Below are 19,875 nucleotides of genomic sequence, written 5' to 3'. Positions count from 1 at the left end.
ACTTTAGGGGCATATTCATAAATATAAAATATCAACTGCTACTTAAAAACCTGTAGTCATTCAAATTGTTTTCAGGACGTCTCCTTTATGATATAGTTGGTATTAAGAGACAGTTCTATGTCTTTCTTATGAACAATGTATTATCATATGATTTTCAAAATGTCTCTTTAATCTTGGAGAATGTTATTTGACTAGTAATAAATGTACGTCTATATTACAATAAAGCAGGTCATAAAATTCTCTTACATTTGTTAAAACAAAGACTTCAAGTTAAATCCCTGTTACAGGAAAGGCATTTTCATTTAATTTAGTTTTGTGGCCTGACTTCTACTTGGTCTAGGTCATTAGAGACTGAATCCAGAGAGATTTTGTAACCAAGAGGGATGGAGGAGTGTCACAGAACCTTGACACTCCAGACTCTTCTCTTATTTAGAAGAAGAGTCTGAAGCCCATTGTTAGTGACATCCTTTCTGTTGCTGCCCTCACCCAGCAACAGCCCTTGGCTCTTTCTGGCATGGTGAGAGATTCTCTGAATTTGTACAGGGAGCCAGAAGATAGCAACTTCCGTGCTGGCAGGATACAGTTATAGGATTAGTTGCTATCTTAGGTGATTGTCTTTGCAGGGACAGAGAAGTAGAAATCAGGAACGAGAAAGGGGGAAATGAAGATATTTACGAATCTGTGTATTTGGGGTATATTCAGGAGGGACAAAAGAACCAAACAGCTAAATGTAGCCTCTTAAAGATAACACTGAAACATTTTACTTAAAAATAGGTTAGATTGAAATATTTTGTACCAAGAGAATTTGATTTTTAAAAAAATTATCAGTACAGGAAGTACATTATCAAACCAGACAGCTACAGTTTCACACATACAATACTTATTAGAATTGTTAATCTTTTAGTGTTTCAAAATATTGCAAAAGCAGGAAGCTCCTTTCATTAATCTGGATTATAAGCTAATTTTGATAATCTTACGGTTAATTTAGAGAAAAAATTTTTTTTTTACTTTTAAGAATATTAGAGCAAAATAAATTTTAGTGTTAGATTCACTGAAAGACCTTTAGAATTTTATATTTAGGAACAGAAATGAGAACAGTTTTGTAATTAAAAGATAGTATCTTATAGATACTCTTTGTAAATATTCATTTCTAGTTGGAGTTAATTCCACTTACTAGAGAGACATATCAAATGGTATGTATGTATGTGGCAGAATAGTTTAGATATCCAGGTCCCATTTCTGTTGGACCTTGAACCAGTTGTGGAGAGAATAAATAATAAAATCCCAGTATTCTAAATAGCACATTGCAATAGTAAAGACTTATGATGACCAAGGGAGTCTGCCAGAAACTAGTGCTAGCTGAATAAATAAGCAGTCAAGTAGAAATGTCTGTTTTAATAATTGCTCAAGAGGTCAGATATTGTGTTAATAAGACAGTAAACGGTAAAGGTAGGGAGAGTTCCATGAGACTGTGTTTTTGTTTTGTTTTAATATATTCTTATTGATTTCCGAGAGGGAAAGAGAGAGAGAGAATGATGAGAGAGAATCATCAATTGGCTGCTTCCTGCATGACTCCTACTGGGGATCGAGCCCAAAACCCAGGAATCAAACTGTGACCTCCTAGTTTATAGGTCAATGCTTAACCAATGAAGAATACAGCCAGGCGAGGCTGTGTTTGTGCACCATGATACCCCCAGTGCTTAGATCAGTGCCTGCCACAGACAGGCATAGATGTAGGCTTGACTTTGGAGATAGGGCCAATCCATCAAAGGTATGTTTTTAGCAGGAAAGGGCCTTGCAAACAGAAATGTGGGCTTGGAATTTGGAAGGAAGGTCAGAGCTAAGGATCTTTGTGTGAAACTCACGGAAGGATGCTCTTTTGGATGAGAATGGACTGAAAATTCCCTAAGTTGGAGCATTTTCCCAAGTAGCTGTAACTCCAAGACTTGGGAGCATGATTGGCTGGTTTTAATGTTTGTGGTAATGCATAGACAGAAGGGCAAACATAAGCTGACAAACAGATGACACATTTATGGTGTCATTGCTTTCTCTTGTCATTTGATTGACATCTAGGTTTTAGAAAAACAGAGTGTGAACATTTGAGCCTGTGTAGATGGTAATTTCCGATATAATCTTGACTTCTGAGTGTCTTCAGTGGTTTCAACTCTGCACCATCCTTCACCAGACATCTGTCTTCAGGGCAGCTTCCCTTTCCAGGATCAACACTGGGATTAAAAGACATCATTTTAGTTTAATCAACCTTGTCCTCAGCTTAAAAAATCCCTCTTCTTCTTTAAAGTACTTACCAGCATTTACAGAAAGGATGGCATACTATCACTAGATGTAACAACTTGCTTTTCTCAAAACACAACTGTTAGATCTTTTTAATATTGTTTTGTGTATATTTTACTTTGTATAAGTGAAATAATAGTCATTTTCCCACAAAATGTTTTTCCCCCACTCAGCATTATATTCTTGAGATCATTTATATTATAGATCATATAGTATTCCATGTGTGAATATACTATAGTCTATGTATTCTGGTAATGAGGGACATTTTTTGTTATTACAAATAGTGCTGATGTAAATAGTCATATACTAAAGGTGTATCGGCTAATAATTCGAATTTTATAATAAAAGAAAACACGATAACTTCAAGAGAAACATCAAAAGTGCTTTATTCAAAGTAATGCCCATCGCTAGCTACACATTTCCCCCATCTTTTAGGTAATTTGTGGATACCGTCCCAATAGAACTTGCCTTGTTTTGAGGCAAACCATTCAGAGACCCAATTTTCCACTTCTTTGTACGTTTAGAAGTGCTGCTCAGAAAGTGCATGTGCCATCCATCCAAACAAGTGGTAATCTGAAGGAGAAGGTCTGGTAAATACGGTGGGTGGGTTACTATTTCCCAGGCAAGATTTTTTAACATGTCTTTAACTGGTTTTGAAGTGTGTGATGGTGCATCATCATGAAGCAAAATTACTTTGCTGTGTCTTCTGGCACATTCAAAGCATGGTTCAAATTGATTATTTGTTGTCAATAGTGATCAGTATTAATGGTTTCACCTGGTTTTAGAAGCTCATAATACACCACACCTCCCTGATCTCACCAAATGCAGAGCATTGTCTTCTTTCTGAAGTGATTCGGCCTTGCAGTTGATGTTGAAAGTTGACCTGGGTCAACCCATGTTTTTGTGCATTTGAGATTCTCAAAATAAATCCACTTTTCATTGCCAGTCATAATCCTATGCAAAAAAAAAAAAAAGACTTTCTTTCATGCCGTTGAAGCAACATTTTACTGATGACTTTTCGGTTTTCCATTTGTCTTTTGTTCAGTTGATGTGGCACCCATTTTCCTTCCTTTAAAATCTTTCCCATTGCTTGTAAATGATTGGAAATTGTTTGCTGAGCAACATTTAATCTTTCTGCAAGCTGCTTTTGATTTTGACATGCATCTTCATTCAATAATGTTTGTAATTGTTGGTTTTCAAACTTTACGGTTGACTTGGATGTTATTTGTCTTTCACATTGAAATCATTACTTTTAAAGTATTTAAACCAGCATTCACAAGTATCTTGAAATGGAACATGTTCACCATAAGCTTCCTGAAGTATACAATAACTTTCAACAGCACTTTTCTTCAAAATAAAGTGATGAATTAAAACTTCTTTTTTTGGCATGAAATTTGACATTTTTAAATGTAAAAATATCTATGATGTTAACACCTTCAGAAAATTTGACATATGAAGTTTTGAAGCTTGCTATCAATACAACAAAATAACATACATATCAAATCGCATATATATCAATATATGTGTAATTCCATCTATTGAAAAAATCTGCATTATTAACTGTATACTTAATCTAAATTAATAAAAGGGTAATAGGCTAATTAGACCAGGTTACCAGACATCTTCTGGATGTCCAATTTCCTTCCAGACAGTTAGGGGGCAACCAGGCTGGCAGGGGGGCAGTTAGGAGGTGACCAGGGTGGTTTAGGCTGGATCCCACAGGGATCCCTGATTGGAGAGGGTACAGGCCAGACTGAGGGAGCCCTCCCTCCATACATGAATTTCATACACCAGGCCTCTAGTGTGTGTGTGTGTGTGTGTGTGTGTGTGTGTGTGTATACCTTGTGCAAATATATGAGAGTTTCTCTAGAGCAGTAGTTCTCAAACTTGACTGCATCAGAATTAACTGAAGGTCTATTTAAACAAATTCCTGGGCTCATCGTGTCTAATTCTGGAAGTGTGGGGTGAGTCCCAAAAATTTGCACTGCTTGTTTGTTTGTTTTATTAATCCTCACTGGAGGATATTGTGCCATTGATTTTTAGAGAGATTGGAAGGGATGGCGGAGGAGGGGAGAGAAACATCGATGTGAGATTCATTGATTAATTGCCTCCTGCACACGCCCCAAAGGGGTCTGGGATTCAACCTTCAATCCAGGTACATACCCTTGACTGGGAATGGAACTCAAGACCCTTCAATGCACAGACCGATGCTCTAATCACTTAGCAACACTGGCCAGGGCCCAAGAAAAGTTGTGTTTCTAATAAGTTCTCAGGCGCTAGTGATCTATTGATTTAAGAACTAACTGCTGTGGAATTGCTGGAGTGAAATAGAGTGTGCAAATTTTTAACTTTAGGAGATAATGCTAGATTGTTTTCCTACCAGCAGTGTGAAAGAGAAGCATCAGACCTGAGTTTTTGCCAAACTGGTAGGTGTTAATGGTGTCTTATTACATGGGAAAAAAGGGGAACTCTGTTTGCCTTTTCTTTTTTCATGTTAAAACTTTCAGAATATGTGGAACTTCATGTTTTAAAATGAAGAATGTTATCCAGGTACACACACCCACAATATTCCACAGGAAAAGCTATATGTGCTAATCAAATTAAATTTCAGTTGCCTCAGAAGAATTTTAATTATTGCAATGTTGAATATTTTTATTCTTCCATTTGGTATTTTTAAAAAATCCAAGGAGAAATTTTATTTTAGTGAAAACTTGTTTAAAACAAAGATATTCCTGCCCTAGCTGGTTTAGCTCAGGGTAAGAGCCTTAGCCTACAGACCAAAGAGTCCCGGGTTTGTTTCCTGTCAAGGACACACTCCTTGGTTGTAGGCTCTTCCCTGGTCTGGGCCCTGGTCAGGGCTCATGCAGGAGGCAACCAATTGATGTGTTTCTCTCACATTGATGTTTCTCTCTGTATTTCCCTCTCCCACTCTCCCTAAAAAAAAAAAAAAAAAAAAAAAAAAAAAAAAAAAAAAAAAAAAAAAAAGGGAAAAAATAACCTCGGGTCAGGATTAACAAAAACAAACAAATAAAAAACAAACAAAAGATATTCCATTTAATTGAGAAAAGTGTCTCTTAATTAGTGTGGAAGGCTTAATTTAGAAAAAGCTGATTAGATATTACAATAGTTTTATTTCATTCCTCAGAGAAAGTTATTATTTTTGTTGTTAATCCTCACCTGAGGATATTTTCCCATTGATTTTTAGAGAGAATGGAAGGGAGGGGGAGAGAGAGAGAGAATTGATTGGTTGCTTCCTACACATGCTCCTCAGGGATAGAGCCTGCAACTGAGTTACGTGCCCTTGACTGGAACTGAACCCAGAACCCTTTAGTCCCCAGGTCAACACTCTATCCACTAAGCCAAACTGGCTAGGGGTCAGAGACACTTCTTGAAAGCCAGATTCAAGTTGACTTTTAACAGGTTCACATTCTAGAGAAGCTGCTGCAGAGATGACCCCTGGCTTAGAAATGTTGTTTTCCAAATTACATTTGAGCAAATGTGTGACCTGGTCCTTCTTCGGTCAGGTGTCAGTGAAGCTCCTCCAATGGTGTGGAACCCCAAGAGCCTGTGTACCATGGCCGGGTGAGGTGTTCAGTGGGCTTTGGCGTCTGCTGGTCCAATGCCTGAGCACTAATGGGTGGCTGTCTTTCAGCTTTCATGACGCTGGTGATCATACTGCTGCACGTGTTCTGGGGCATTGTATTTTTTGATGGCTGTGAGAAGAAAAACTGGCACCCCCTTCTTGCAGTTATTCTGACCCACCTGCTGGTGTCAGCCCTGGTGAGTACGGCCACTGTGCTCAAACTGGTTTTTGGAGCTCAAGTCCACCTGTCTGCAGGGGTAGATTCCACCCTAAATGAAGTACATGCTCATGGGAAAATAAGGAAATTCAGAAATGTTACTTGAAAGAATGGATGAATGATAGATAAGTCATCTAAGTCTTACTACAGAAAGACAACTATTATTTGTTGATTGATCTCATTAAAGATTTTTCCCTACTGTCTGTCTTTTTAATGACAGTCAAACCTGAAATAGTCTTGAATTATGCTTTGTTATGTAACACATCTTAATCTCCATGTTCTTATAAATATTTTAATATATAAATTTTAATGGCTTTATATAATAAAAATTGCATCATAGATTGCTTAACTGACTAATCCCTCCTGTTTCTACTTTTGGTTATTTTAACGCTGTCTTGGACATCTTTGTACATGAAATTTTTAAAATATATTGTTCCACGGAGTGGAATTATAAAGTTAAAAAAATATTATGAATATTTTTAAAGCTCTTGATGCAAATTGCTAAAATACTGTCTACAGGGTTGTATCAGTTTTACTCTAACTGATCAATAACAAGAGTGACAATTTCAATCCCTTCTCTCTGACATTATAATAATGCCAGTTTTCAAGAGTAATAATGTTTAACAAGAAAACTTGACCAGATACATTTTTTTAATATATTTTATTGATTTTGTACAGAGAGGAAGGGAGAGAGATAGAGAGTTAGAAACATCGATGAGAGTCATCGATCAGCTGCCTCTTGCACACCCCCTACTGGGGATATGCCCACAACCAAGTACATGCCCTTGACCAGAATCGAACCCGGGACCTTTCAGTCCCCAAGCCAACGCTCTATCCATTGAGCCAAACCGGTTTCGGCCAGATACATTTTAAAAGTAATTTTGTATGTCTTGGGCCTGACTTTTATTACAGTTTGTCCGATATTTACATCAGAATCATTCTCATCACTGCCTTGTCCAGACCCTTCTTATTCCTCATCTAAAGGATGTAAAAGCTTTCTTCTGATGGTGCCCTGTCTATGTTTCTCTCCTCCCCATCCATTTGGAATTTGTATCAGGTTTTCTTATTCTGGCCTCTTTGTCTTCTGGCCCAGTCTTACTGCCTCTTCTACCTCAAACCTTCCAGTGGCACAGGATACTAACGTTACCCTTAATACGATGGCAACTGTCTAAAGTCAAATCTTCATGAAAAAAAAAAAAAAGATTGGAAAGAGAGTACGTTAAAATATCAAATAAATTTATCTCTGGGTAGATTCTTTTAATTCTTTATAATTTTTGGCATGTTCCAATTTTTTTACAACATACATTTTATAACCAGAAAGGAAGTTACATGAAAAAGCAAATGTCCTTCTTATGAATCCAATTGACTGTTCATTTGACAATTATTAAGTGCCTTCCATGTTCCAGGTACTGTTTTAGGCGAACAAAACAGTTTAGTGACCAAAACAAAGATCCCTGCCTTTATAATCTAGTAAGGATTATAATCTAATAAGCAATAGACGTAATGAGAAATTAGATAGTATCTAGAAATTGTTAGGTACTGTGAAAGAAAGGAGAAGAGGAGGAGTTAAAAGGGATCCCGAGTGTGGGAGGTGGAGGGGTGCGAATTTTTGAATTAGGTGGTCACCATAGGCTTCAGTGAAGGTGACATTTGAGCAAAGACTTGAAGTAGATGTGGTTCTGCAGCTGGTCTGGAGAAAGCATCCTGGACTGAATGTGAGGGTGAGCATGTCTTCATGTCGTTACTGGCCATTTGGATAATCCTTTCGTGAAGTGCCTGTTCTGGTCTCTTGCCCATCATTCTATTATGTCGTCTGTCTATTTTGTTTGGATTTTTTTAGGCGGGGGGAGGTTCTTTATATATAGAATGTCCAAAAAAATGTATAGACACATTGAATTTGTATCAGGTTTTCTTATATTGGCCTCCTTGTCCTCTGACCCAGTGTTACTGCCTCTCCTACTTAAAACCTTCCAGTGGTACCGGCTACCAATGTTACCCTTAATACAATGGTAACTGTGTAAAGTCAAATCTTCACTTAGTAAAATATATTTCCTTTTCAGAATTGGGCTATCAGCTGTTAAAGAGTGTATACATTTTTGGGGGGGGACATCCTATATTCTTTAAAACAGGACTTTGTCAGGTTTATGCATTGCAAATAACTTCTTCTACAGTGTAGTTTGTGTTTACAGTCTCCTGATGTGGTCTTTTTATGAACAAAAGTTATTTAATGTAGTCTAATCAATTTTTTCTTTATGTTTTTTACTTAAAATTCAGTGGACTAGAGGTATAGAATTATTCTGAAGAAGAATCCAGAAAATGTTCAATGTCTGCCATGCCCACAGATGCCTCTTGAGAAAAGCATTCTTTTTACATGGGTGCTACCTGCAAAATTAGCTATTTCCCCGGCCAGAGCTTAGCCAGAGCCATGTGCAGGTAGGGTGAGGGTGAGGAACTTGAGGAGCTTTGGAGACACAACCCTAGCCTCTGATTCTCAGAGGTGTGCAGTGACAAACTGGCCAATCAGATGCTCTCTTTTGTTAAGTGCAAATGCTAGGCTACATCGGAACCTATCTCCCCACCTGACCCTGGCCCAGCAGAGAATCCCTCCTCCTATCAAAGGTCAGTTCCTCCACTTGGGTTCTAGACCTAATTCTTTCCTATTGAAGACTTCCCTCCTTTGTCCTCTGCCCCCTCCGACGGCCTTTCCATCTCTGTATCAGCTTACAGACATCTCTTCATAAAACTTCATTATTGCCTTCTCCCCTCCCAGCACCACCCTCGTTTCCCCTGTTCCCCATCACAGCAAAACTTCTCAGAGTGATCCCCCCAAATTGTCTTCACTTCTTCACCTCTCATACTTCTAGCCCAATCTAGTTTCTGCTCAACCACCTCTTTAAAACTGCACTTGTCAAGGTCAAAAAGGACCTCCATTTCTCCAAATCTAATGGGCAATGTTCTGTTTTCATCTCAGCAACCTTTAAAAAGAGCTGACCACCTTCTTTTTGAGACATTTTTCTATTCTGACTTCTGCATCACACTGTCCCCATTTCCTCTTACTCCACTGCTGGCTCCGAGTCCTTGCCGACTCTTTTTTAATAAATCAGGCCAATGAAATGGTGTTGACACTTCCAATTTGCTCCTGTGATACTGAACAACACAAACAATTTACAAATGTTCTCAGGGCCTGATCTTGACTTTTCTTTTCCCTTCTCTCTACAATAGCTCCATGGGTAATTTCATTCATTACCATGGTTTTAAATACCATCTATGGATTGTGTCTCTATATTCCTATTTTTAACCCAGGCCTCTCCTCTCCCCTTCTCGTATCTAACTGCTTACCTGACATCTGCCTTTTGAAATCTCACAGGCATGTCACCCTTAACATGTCCTCTTTGGACTAGATTCTCACCCACGACTCAAAGCTTGGTCTTCCTCACGTCTTTATTGTCGCATTAAATAGCACCACCATTTACCTAAAGCCAGAAGCACGGCCTCTCACTGCCCCTCAAGTCCTGTCAGTTCTTATCCACTCTCCATCTCTGCCTCCACCTACTCTAAGTCCCCATCCTGTACTCTCCTCATCCAGTACAGGATGGGGACTTAGAGTAGGTGGAGGCAGACAAAACCTTCCTAACCAGTCTCGCTGCTCTCACCATAGCCCCCTTTAATCTTTTTCTGCAGTTTAAAAGTCTAACTCAAGTCCTTCAGCTCCCCTACCAGAAGGAAACACTGTGGCCCTCCACTGCACTGAGTATAAAATCCACACTCCTTACCTCATGTGCTGCCCCTCCATCCCGACACATGATTAACATGGACTCTCCTCAGGGACTCAGCTGTGCCGAGCTCCTTTGTTCCCTCCCTTGGTCTCCACTAGGCTGGCTCACTCCTCCTCCTGTGTGTCTCAGTTTAAATGCCACTTCCGCAGGGCCTTCCTTGACCACCCTAATAGATCACCTCATTCTTACCTGTCCTGTCACCATCATAATTATAACTGTTCTGATCTAGTATTCATCATAGTTTGCAATTATGTAATTAATTTAGTTTTTTCTTCATTCATTACATATCTCCCTCATTGTGTATGAGCTCCATTAGGATAGAAAGTAGGGTCTTCACTATTGTGTAGCCCAGTACCTCTAAGCACCCCATCCGTGTTTTTCAAATGAACTTTTGGGACTGACAGCAGTTGTGCTGCTGAAGAAGAGATGCTGCTGTTCCCTCAAATACTAAGGACTCATACTAAAGTAATTTGGACTTGTCTGGCTTTCTTCCATGTTCTTGCCCTGAAGGATTATAAATTGGGCCCAGTTATATGACATGTATCATCCGTTGGGCATTCCAGTAGGTTCTGGCTTCTCATTACCTCCTAGGGTTGCCATTGAAATTCAGCGCAGCACAGATCTATAGGCCAGTGCCCGCTGACTCGGTGAGTCTGTGTGTCCTTATACTTCATTGGCACCTGTTTTATGAGAACATGGTCCCCCCAGGACAGGACATACATCACATGTTTGGTGAAACACATCCCAGCTATTAAAAGTATTTCCTACCTCCCTTTGTCTTTGGTTACTCGCATGTTTAATATGCCAGCCATCGTTACCAAGCTGGTTTATTTTTCGTTTGCAGACTTTCCTTAATCCTCAGTATGAAATAAGTCTGGTGTTGGCCTATATGATCATGCCGCTCATGGGCACCTGGGCATTCTTCGTGGCCGGAGGCAGCCGCCGAAGCCTGAAACGATACCTGCTCTGCCAAGACAAGGACTTCCTCCTCTACAGCCAGCGCTCCAGATAGCCTCCCGCAGCCGGCGCTCCACACAGCAAGCTGCATCTTTAGAGGAAACATCACTGTGCCTTTTTCTAAAAATTCCTCCTCCTGGCGGAACTGACTGAAAACAAAACCATCTGGCTGTGCTGCGGCTCTCATGCAGCAGCTCACCCTGCCTGCACGTGTGAACGGCCTGGCGGGGAAGCAGAGAGGACACTGGTTTCCGGGCTTCCGCCTCCAGGTGTAATTGGTCTGGGCATTGGGTGATTTTTAAAAGCTTCTCCAAAGAGCCTGATGTGCAGCCAAGTTGAGAACCATCGGTGTCCAGATAGGGACTTGCTGAGACCACCAGGAGTGAATAGAACCCAGATGTCTAGCTGTCTCCTGACACTTGTGCTGAACGGCAAGTCCTGGCCAGCCTCTGTCCTTTCCAGTTCTGAAGTCACAAAGGCCATGAAGTGTTTTCATGTACTTCATTAGTACCCTGTTTTATTGGAACATGGTAGACTGTGTCTCTAAATGCAGTGATACATTGCACTGGAGTACTATGATAATTAGCCAAAGTAAGCTGTTGACTAACAAGCTGTATCAGTCTGTAGCCTTTCTATTCTAGATTTTGCTTTCTGAGGCATTACATTGTTTTTTAGCACAGATTCAGTTTAACTAAAACCCAATCATTTTCTGACTTTCTGGGAAGATATAAAGCCAGGAATTTTAATGCAATTCTATGAGTCTTCTGAGTTTAAGGCTTTTTGTGGCCCCGCAGCACAGCGGACTGCTAGCTGCTGGGCTGGTTGAGGTGAATCCCTTTGTTCTGCCTTTGAGCAGTGAGGCAGGCTGCTAAGTGACGTGCCTGCGCCCGGTTCCCTGGGGCTGGAGGAGGTGTATGAGGAAAACCAACCAAGAGGGTGGTGTGGACCGATTCGCCCCGGCGGTACTAACCAGCACTTGCCCCTGAGCGGTGTAGTGGAAAATTGAAAATATGTTTTCAACTGCCAAATTCATGCTTTAATGTAATCTGCCTAGTCTATATGTAAATCTACTAAATGTCTCTGAGTTTTGGTAGCAGATACATAACTCCATTTATAAGATCACCCAAGGTGTTTGTTCAGCTTCTAAACAACGCTTTTGATTTCCTTTCTAAAGAGAAAATGCCAGTGAGTTGTGCCTTTACTCACTTGAAATGGTTCCCAGTTGGTGGCTTTTAGGAAGCTGATGGTGTGAAATGGAGGTTTCCTGCACATTAAAGTGATCCTCAGCGAATCCCGTATGTGCAGCGGGACACCCAGCACTGGGGGGCTCACCAGGGATAGGACATGTGGGAGAACTGGATAAACTGCAGTGGGGAAAGAGTCACGAACACGTTCGAAATGGAAATGTGGCCAGTATTTTGGGCTGCCACTCACCGTCATTCTGGGGACTAGAACCTTACCGTTGAACCAGACCTTTTACAATGAAATTCCTTCATATGTTTAAATTATTAGAGCTTCTCAGTGTAGGGATTTAAAAGCAGTTGTGTTCCTAGCAAGGCTACAACCTTGCTAGAAACAATTGCTTAGTCCCCTAAACAATTACAGTTTTTCTCCTAAAGTCTGCTTCAGTCCTAATATCAATGGTTCTGCTGGAGTTTGCAATTTTCCACCTTAACACGAGATTTCCCTTAGACTAGAAGAGTCATAGGAAAAGCCAGTGTCGTAGAGACCAGTGAAATTTATTGTGCAGAGTTGAGGGGAATAAGATTCCCACTGAATTGAGCTTTATTCCTATTGGAACATGATATTTTTTGATGAACGGAATAAGAAAAATACATAGTTGATTATTACTATTGACTTAAAAGTCTCTTAAATGGTTAGTCTGAGAAAGTATTTGCTGGCTTGTAAAGTGTAAAACAATCTGAGAATGTTAATATTATTCATACTTGACCTCTGAGGATGTCCCCTGTGCATTGATAGTTTCAAATTAAATAAAGAAGCTGAGATATTGTAAAATCTCACTTATACAAACTTCCAGGTGAGAAGAAAATGTTCTTTGATGGTGAGACTGTTGTCTTAGTTCAGGAAGTTACTTAATAGTCCTTGATTACCTATGAATAAAGGAACCCTGTAATCCGGATTTCTCATAGAATGTGAGCATTGTCATAGTTAGCTTCGGCACTGTTGTTGCAAATAGCCTCAGAGCCTTGCTTTGTCTAATGCCAAGGAAGCCCAGAGGGAGTGCACAGTCTTCCTCTGTTGCTGTATATACACTGAGATGCAATTTTTAAAAAATGTGTTATCTGTGATGAGCTTTCTGAACCCTGACAGTATTTGGAGAGGGGGAGTGGTGTTGATGTTGAATGTTCTCCACACCGAGCTTCCTCGGTTTGGAGGGAAATGCAGTGGACCTTGGAATGTGACTAGTGTTGCAGCTCTTGAATATGTTGCCACGTGAATAATAGAGATTGATTTTGTTGCTCTCTATACATTTGTATTTATTTTTAATTCATTTAAATTAGTAGTAGTAACTGGAGAAGTTCTGTTACCTCGATCCCGGCCTGGCTGTCTGGCCAGGACAGCCTCTGTTAGTGCATCTTAATGAAAACATGGCTGAAAGGAAGAAATGATGATATCTGCAGACTGCGCAGAAAATGGCATTTGTTCCTGACCTTAATATCTTTATTCTCAAGCACATTTCAGTGTTTGCAGAGTGTCAGATTCATTCATAAATACTAGGTGTTCTTATCCATAGAGTCGATAGCACTCTCAAGCACTTCTTAAGAGTTGTAGTTTTTGTTAGCCATGTTTTTCCTGGTCCCCACCATTCCTGACTCCAGGTAGACTGAGTACATGTCACAACAAACGATTTTAAAGTGCTTTGCTTAGAGCACTTTGTTTATTATTGCAATGTTTACATTTTTCATTTTATGAAAGGCTTTTTTACTTTATTCTATTAAATATTAGTGTTTAGAGAGGTGGGTATTATCTCTATGTACAATATGTATCATTTAATATGTTATACTATTGTTATATATACTTGCAATATCAGACCTTGCAGTCAATACACAATGCAATAGACTCTTTCCAGACCTGTATTTTTCGGTGAACAATAAAAAGATTGTTTGGCACTACCCATTTTCCATGTGTCCTCTTTTTTGGAATAATGTATCCTTTGGTATCTGTTGTTATAGCTTTTGTCCTTTATAAAACTTGGCTGTACATTCTGTTGTTTATGACTGTCAGCTCTGAGACTTTTTTTTGAAAGACAAGCCTTTGTTATCTGGTCTAAAATCATAAGGCCTCTTTTCATTTCTGTTGTTCAGAAGCAGTTTGATGCATAGAAGTTCCTTGAGATGTGGAGGAGAGTCCTCCAAAATCTTAGAACCCCACCTTGAAAAATATAATGTAAAATAGTGAATTTATAAAATACCATGTTATTGTGGCTAACGATGGGAGTTGATAGACAAGGAGAGTGCAGATTAGTTTCTTCGCAGTGACCCTGAGCGGCCTATAGAGTCCCTTTTCCCCTTCCGCTTGGTGAGGAGACAGGACAGCTAAGAGGTCGAGCGTGGCCTTTGCCATCGGAAAGGCTGGGCAGATTTTTGTGGCTGAAACGGAGAACCATGCAGTGCCTGTTCACTCTGGTTTGAGATGAGGCCCCCCGTCTGTGCTGACTGTGTTATTCGATGAAATATCCCCAGGACCGAGGGCTCTTTGCTCCTAACTGTAAGCTAGCGGGGAGGGGGTGTCATTCCTCTGGTAACAGACCAGATTTGTGTACAATTTTGTCGGTCTTTCCACACTGAAATGGTGGCTCTAGTTTAATTATTATTTCTGGTATTTAGTTGGGACAGGGATTTCCCTGTGACCAGCCTCAACACATGAGAAACCTCCACTGGAAAGAAGTGTATATTTTACCTTCACCTCATTGAAAATGCTAAATAGAAGGAACATCTCAATTGGCTTATGGTCTCTCTCATCGATGTTTCTAGCTCTCTGTCCCTCTCCCTTCCTCTCTGAAAAATCAATAAAATATATATTTTTTAAAGTTATCAAAGGCATAAATGTAATTCACAGAAAAATGCAGTAGTCAATACTAGTAAAATAAGATAAAATGCTGAATCATTAATAAAAGTAATGCGAAACAAACACATAATTTTTAGATTCTAGGTTGTCAAAGATGAAGCAGATTGATAATACCAAGGATTGCTGAGCATATGGTGGAAACAGCATATTGTGACAAAGCAAATTAATACAATCCTTTGAGTGGTCACTTAACAAAATCTATTATATTTATAAAATTTTGAAATATGCATGTTTTGAACCAGCAATTCCTTTTCTAGGAATTTATCTTATGTAAATACACCCAGGCACACAAGGATCTTAATGGTCCTGCAGCTGTAAGGAATCTGCAACAAATGCCTATCAATAGAGCTTTGTCTCAAAGAGCAGAACACTTTACAGTCATTAAAGAGTGAGGATATTTGGAATATGTTTGAAGCAAAAGCAAAGTATAGGCCATTCTTCCATGCAACAAATATTTCGCATGCCAGACGTGCTAGATTTTGAGAATACGAAAGTGAAAATGTGATCCTGCCCTTATAGAGCATACGATACGTATCCTATTCGTCTATTTAATTACAAGTTTAAGCACTGGCGATGCGACTCACTGGTTGGAGCATTGGTCCAAGAACCGAAGAGGAACGTTTTGCCTTTGGCTTTATACCTAGTTATTTTTATTTTTTTCCCCAATGAGTATATATTATCTATATAATCAGATAAAACCATAAAAGAGGCACTTTTTGATTTTTTGTCTTTATTAGAAAGTGTGTGTCATTGAAAGTCTTTCACAATCTGATCCCAACAACTTTTTCTTGCCTCCCAGCATTTTCTGTTCTCCCTTCCCACACATTCTCAAACACAGCCCAGAGGCCTCTGCTTACCATGCACCATGGACTCTCAGGCCTCCACATCTTTGCCTTTGGTTTTAGTTCCAAGCAAAAGAAAACATCCTATTCCTCCATCAAGGTCCTGCTCAAATGTCACTGTGAAGTCTTCCCTGATTAGACTCAGAAAAGCAAAGTTGGCTTTCTCCACTGTAATTTATTAGCATAATTTTTGAAAATCAAAGAATAATTACTTACAGTAAAATGCACAGATTTGAAGAGCATAATTAGATGAGTTTCGACACACGTGTAAGCACCATGGAGAAGAGAACATTCCCTTTCCCCAGATGGTTCCCTGCCTTCTGCAGGGACCACGGGCTCCACCGTCTGTCAGCACAGACTGGCTCCACTTGCTTTGAACGGCGTAGAAATGGAATAACACGGTGTGCTCTTTGGTGTCTGACTTCTCTCACCCAACATAACTTTCTGAGATTGACTCATGCTTTTGTGTGTATCAATAATTCGCAACTTTTTGCTGAATAGTATTCCATTTTATGGACATACAGTTTGCTTAGCCATTCTTCCGTTGATGGACACCTAGCATTCTCTCCATACCACTCTTCTTTTTGATGAGTGGTTTCTGTCTATATCCCCAAGTGAGATTGTGATACCAGTGATCACTGAAAATGGGGACTCATGGTTGCATCCCGATCATGTAATCTGTGCTCAGCAAACAGTGATGTTCATTAAATCTTTGCTTTCGAATAAGAACATATGAGAAAGTTCGTTGGGAGCTACTTTGAATAATAGATGTGAGATGAAAGGAAATGCCTTTTCCTTTATTCATAACTCTTCTGACACCGATCAATTCTCCAGTTCCTGGTGGACGCCCGCTGTGGATATTTTACAATTTAACGCAGTTCTGATACTAACTGCCTGAGATAAGGGCTCAATTCCACAAGACTCTCTCCACTTCAGATCCCAACCCCCAGGTCCCAGGCTGTCACCGTATTTCTTTTCTTTATAAAATTTTTACATATGCACATAGTTTCATTATTTTTTTTTAATTTATTGTGGTGGCATTGGTTAACAAAATTATATAGGTTTCAGGTTCTACAGTACACCATCGGCATATTATATTGTGTGTTTACCACCCCAAGTCAAGTCTCCTTCCGTCACCATTTACCTCCCCGTTACCCTCTTGTACCTGCCCCAACTCCCTTTCCTTCTGGTAATCACCATACTGCTGTCTGTGTCTAGGAGTGTTTTTTTCTGTTGTTGTTGTTGTTTTTGTTTAATCCTTTAATCTGGTGAACCAGCTCTAAATTGTGGGTTCCCATGATCTCTCCCCAAGTCTGATAATTGGTCAGAACAGCTCACAAAACTTAGACTAGCTCACATTTACTTATAGTTACATGTATTATAAAGGGTACAGATGAGTAGCCAGATAAACAGGAATATAGATCGAGGTTTGGAGAAGGAATTCAGAGCTTCTTTGTCCTCCTGCGTGCACCACCCTCCCGGCACCTGCCTTTATTGGAAGCTCTCTGAACCTCTGGTTCTAAGATTTGTATGGAGGCTCCATTATGAAGACATGATTAATTAAATCATCGGCCATCGGTGACTGAACTCCCTGGAGGTCGGGGAGTGGGGCTAAAAGGTCCAGTTCACTCTGATGGTTGGTCCCTCTGACAAGCAGCACCCTCCCATCTAAGCATCAGCTCCTTAGCATAAACTTAGGTAAGGCTTAGGGGCTTATCGTGAATAATATTTCAGAACTCTGTGCCAGGACCTGGGGACCAAATACCTATTTCTTGGTGTATAACGGTATCGTAGGAGATCAATCCACATTTCACGCAGCGACTGGGAGGGAACGATGAGTTCCTGGCCATGCAGGCTCTCCGCAGAAAGCAGGGGCCGTGTTCAGGAAAGGTTCTCAGATGGTTGTGTGTTGGGTGGTCAGGAAGGAGGGGAGCTACGATGCCCGAGAGCTGCCGTTGGGTGTCTGGTAGCTCGGGAAGCCAGTTTCAGCGAGGCGCTAACTGGTGATGTCGCTGCCTCTGCAGGAGAGCCTGCTCCTGCCAGAGGAGCCGGGCGACTCTGTCGTCACTGACACGGAGTTGCTGGCCAGTGTCAGTCTGCCCTTGAACCCAGAGGCCCTAGGTTTGTTGTCTTCGTTGCAGGTAATTAAAAGTTAATATTTGAAATGAGTGAACTCAGGCAGAAATAATGACTTTGACTTAAGAGTATCGAGCGGTCATGTCCAGCCAGGTGAACAGCGACCATGCTGCCTGGGTGCCCACCACGTTTCCAGATGGACCAGGAGGATAAGGTCTGGATGGACTTGCCAGAACAGGCAGGGTGTCATCGGGCTGAAGGTGGGGGAGTATTTCACTCCCCCCCTTTTTTTTTTTGCAGGTTATCCTTTTTTTTTTTTAATATATATTTTAATGATTTTTTACAGAGAGGAAGGGAGAAGGATAGTTAGAAACATCAATCAGCTGCCTCCTGCACACACCCTACTGGGATGTACCTGCAACCAAGGTACATGCCCTTGACCGGAATTGAACCTGGGACCCTTCAGTCTGCAGGCCAATGCTCTACCCACTGAGCCAAACCAGTTAGGGCGGTTTATTAAGTTATCATTGATATAAGATAAATGGCACATATTTAAAGTATAAAACGTGAACAGTTTTGACATATGTGGAGAAACCATCACCACCATCAAGGTAATGAACACATCTTCACCTCAACAATTTCTCCTGCCCCTTCGCAATCCCTTCATCCCCCGTCCTCCCCACCTCATCCCCAGCCAACCACTAACCTGTTTCTGTCCCTGGAGTTTGCATACTTTGGAATTGTATACAGATGGAATTACACTGTGTAGGTGTGTTCCTTCTCCCCAGTTCAGCCTTAGGAAAAGGGAGGGTTCAGTGAATGTGTCCTTGGGAATCTGTTCTGCTGAATCTGCACCTGCCCAGTGCTGGGCTGACTCCTTTGCTCGCTTTCAGTTGTCACTCCTTGGTCAGACTTTCCTGACCAGAGGCCAGGGTTTAATGTTACCAGGCAGATTGGAGGCAGGGGGTCGTTGTTGACTTTCCAGAAATCATTGGCAGAGACTCTTTAGTGCCTTCAGCCTGTGGGGTTTTATGAGGTTACAGCATGAGTGAGATCTGCACAGTAAATTCTATTACAAGAAGGTGTTTCCATGCCACCGGAGCTGTGGAAGGTGCACCCCACACTGTCCCTGGAGATCCTGGCACCGCAGGAGCTGTGCAGCCTCGGCTTAGCCCAGAGCCAGAGCCCTGGATTCGGTTCCCACCTGTAAGACGAGGGCCTGGCTCCCTCTCCCCTGGGTTGTTGGAGGGAAGGTAAACAAGTGAGAGGCAACACTGAAGCCCGGGGCGACCTGCAGTCACAATGATATGCTGACCTCTGGTTGCAATAAATTGTTATGGCGAGTCATTCCATACCACAAAGCACTTGGGCCCTTACCTCTCTGCCCAGACATTCAATAATGAGAGGGCCCGGGTGAGGCATGGGGACCCTCCACACCTTCCCCCACACCCTGGGCCATGTGTGCCTGCCAGGCCATTTCCAGTGTGGACATGGATGGTGATGCCAGAGCAGTGCCCACTGCACAGGTGACACCCCGCTTCCCCGCGGGCAGCCCCAGAGGTCTGGTTTCCTCTTCTAAGTGGGCCTCCAGACTTCTCCCCCCGCCTCGAAGGAAGCAAGGTGACTTGTTCTAACAGAGGCACCACTGACAATCCAAGAGGTGCTGGTCCCCTTGGAGCTGGAGTGGAGACTGCCTTGTCAGGTGCAGGAATGTCAGGACCAAGGAGGGGGGGGTTGGGTGGGGAAGCAGATAGCCCTGGGTCAGGGTCCCACATCATCAGGTTCCTGGCAATTAACCAGGCGCCCTTGTGTCCACAGCCAGAACTTTCCCACAAGGCACTGGGGCGCCCCAGGCTGGAGTCACTGCCGAGCACCTGGATTCCGGGGCATGGCCCAGAGGCATGGCCAGGGCAGGGAGGGCTGGGGCGTGCTCCTTCCTGAGCCAGGGAAGGAGGTGGGAGGAGGCCTGCAGCTGGTCTAAGGTCAGCTGGTCTGTTCGCCTAGGCCTGATTTTCCACCTGCCCTCTTTCCTACCGCCCTCCG

The 19,875-nt window shown here is 41.5% G+C and overlaps 1 protein-coding gene across 2 annotated transcripts in view; it reads left to right on the top strand.

The window, feature by feature from the left end:
* APH1B (aph-1 homolog B, gamma-secretase subunit) overlaps window positions 1-13,962 on the top strand; it is a 34,643-nt gene extending 20,681 nt beyond the window's left edge. For both annotated transcript variants that reach the window (XM_084894241.1, XM_084894240.1), the window contains 2 exons: window positions 5,945-6,072; window positions 10,713-13,962. In XM_084894241.1, the coding sequence (XP_084750367.1) occupies window positions 5,945-6,072; window positions 10,713-10,880 (296 nt within the window). In that variant the 3' untranslated portion in view covers window positions 10,881-13,962. The remainder of the gene's footprint in view (window positions 1-5,944; window positions 6,073-10,712) is intronic.
* Window positions 13,963-19,875: the final 5,913 nt, after the last annotated feature.

Source organism: Pipistrellus hanaki (assembly GCF_964339955.1).
Source record: "Pipistrellus hanaki genome assembly, chromosome: 1".
Lineage (NCBI taxonomy): Eukaryota > Metazoa > Chordata > Mammalia > Chiroptera > Vespertilionidae > Pipistrellus > Pipistrellus hanaki.
Note: the sequence above shows the minus strand (reverse complement) of the source record. Positions and strands in the feature narration are given on the sequence as shown.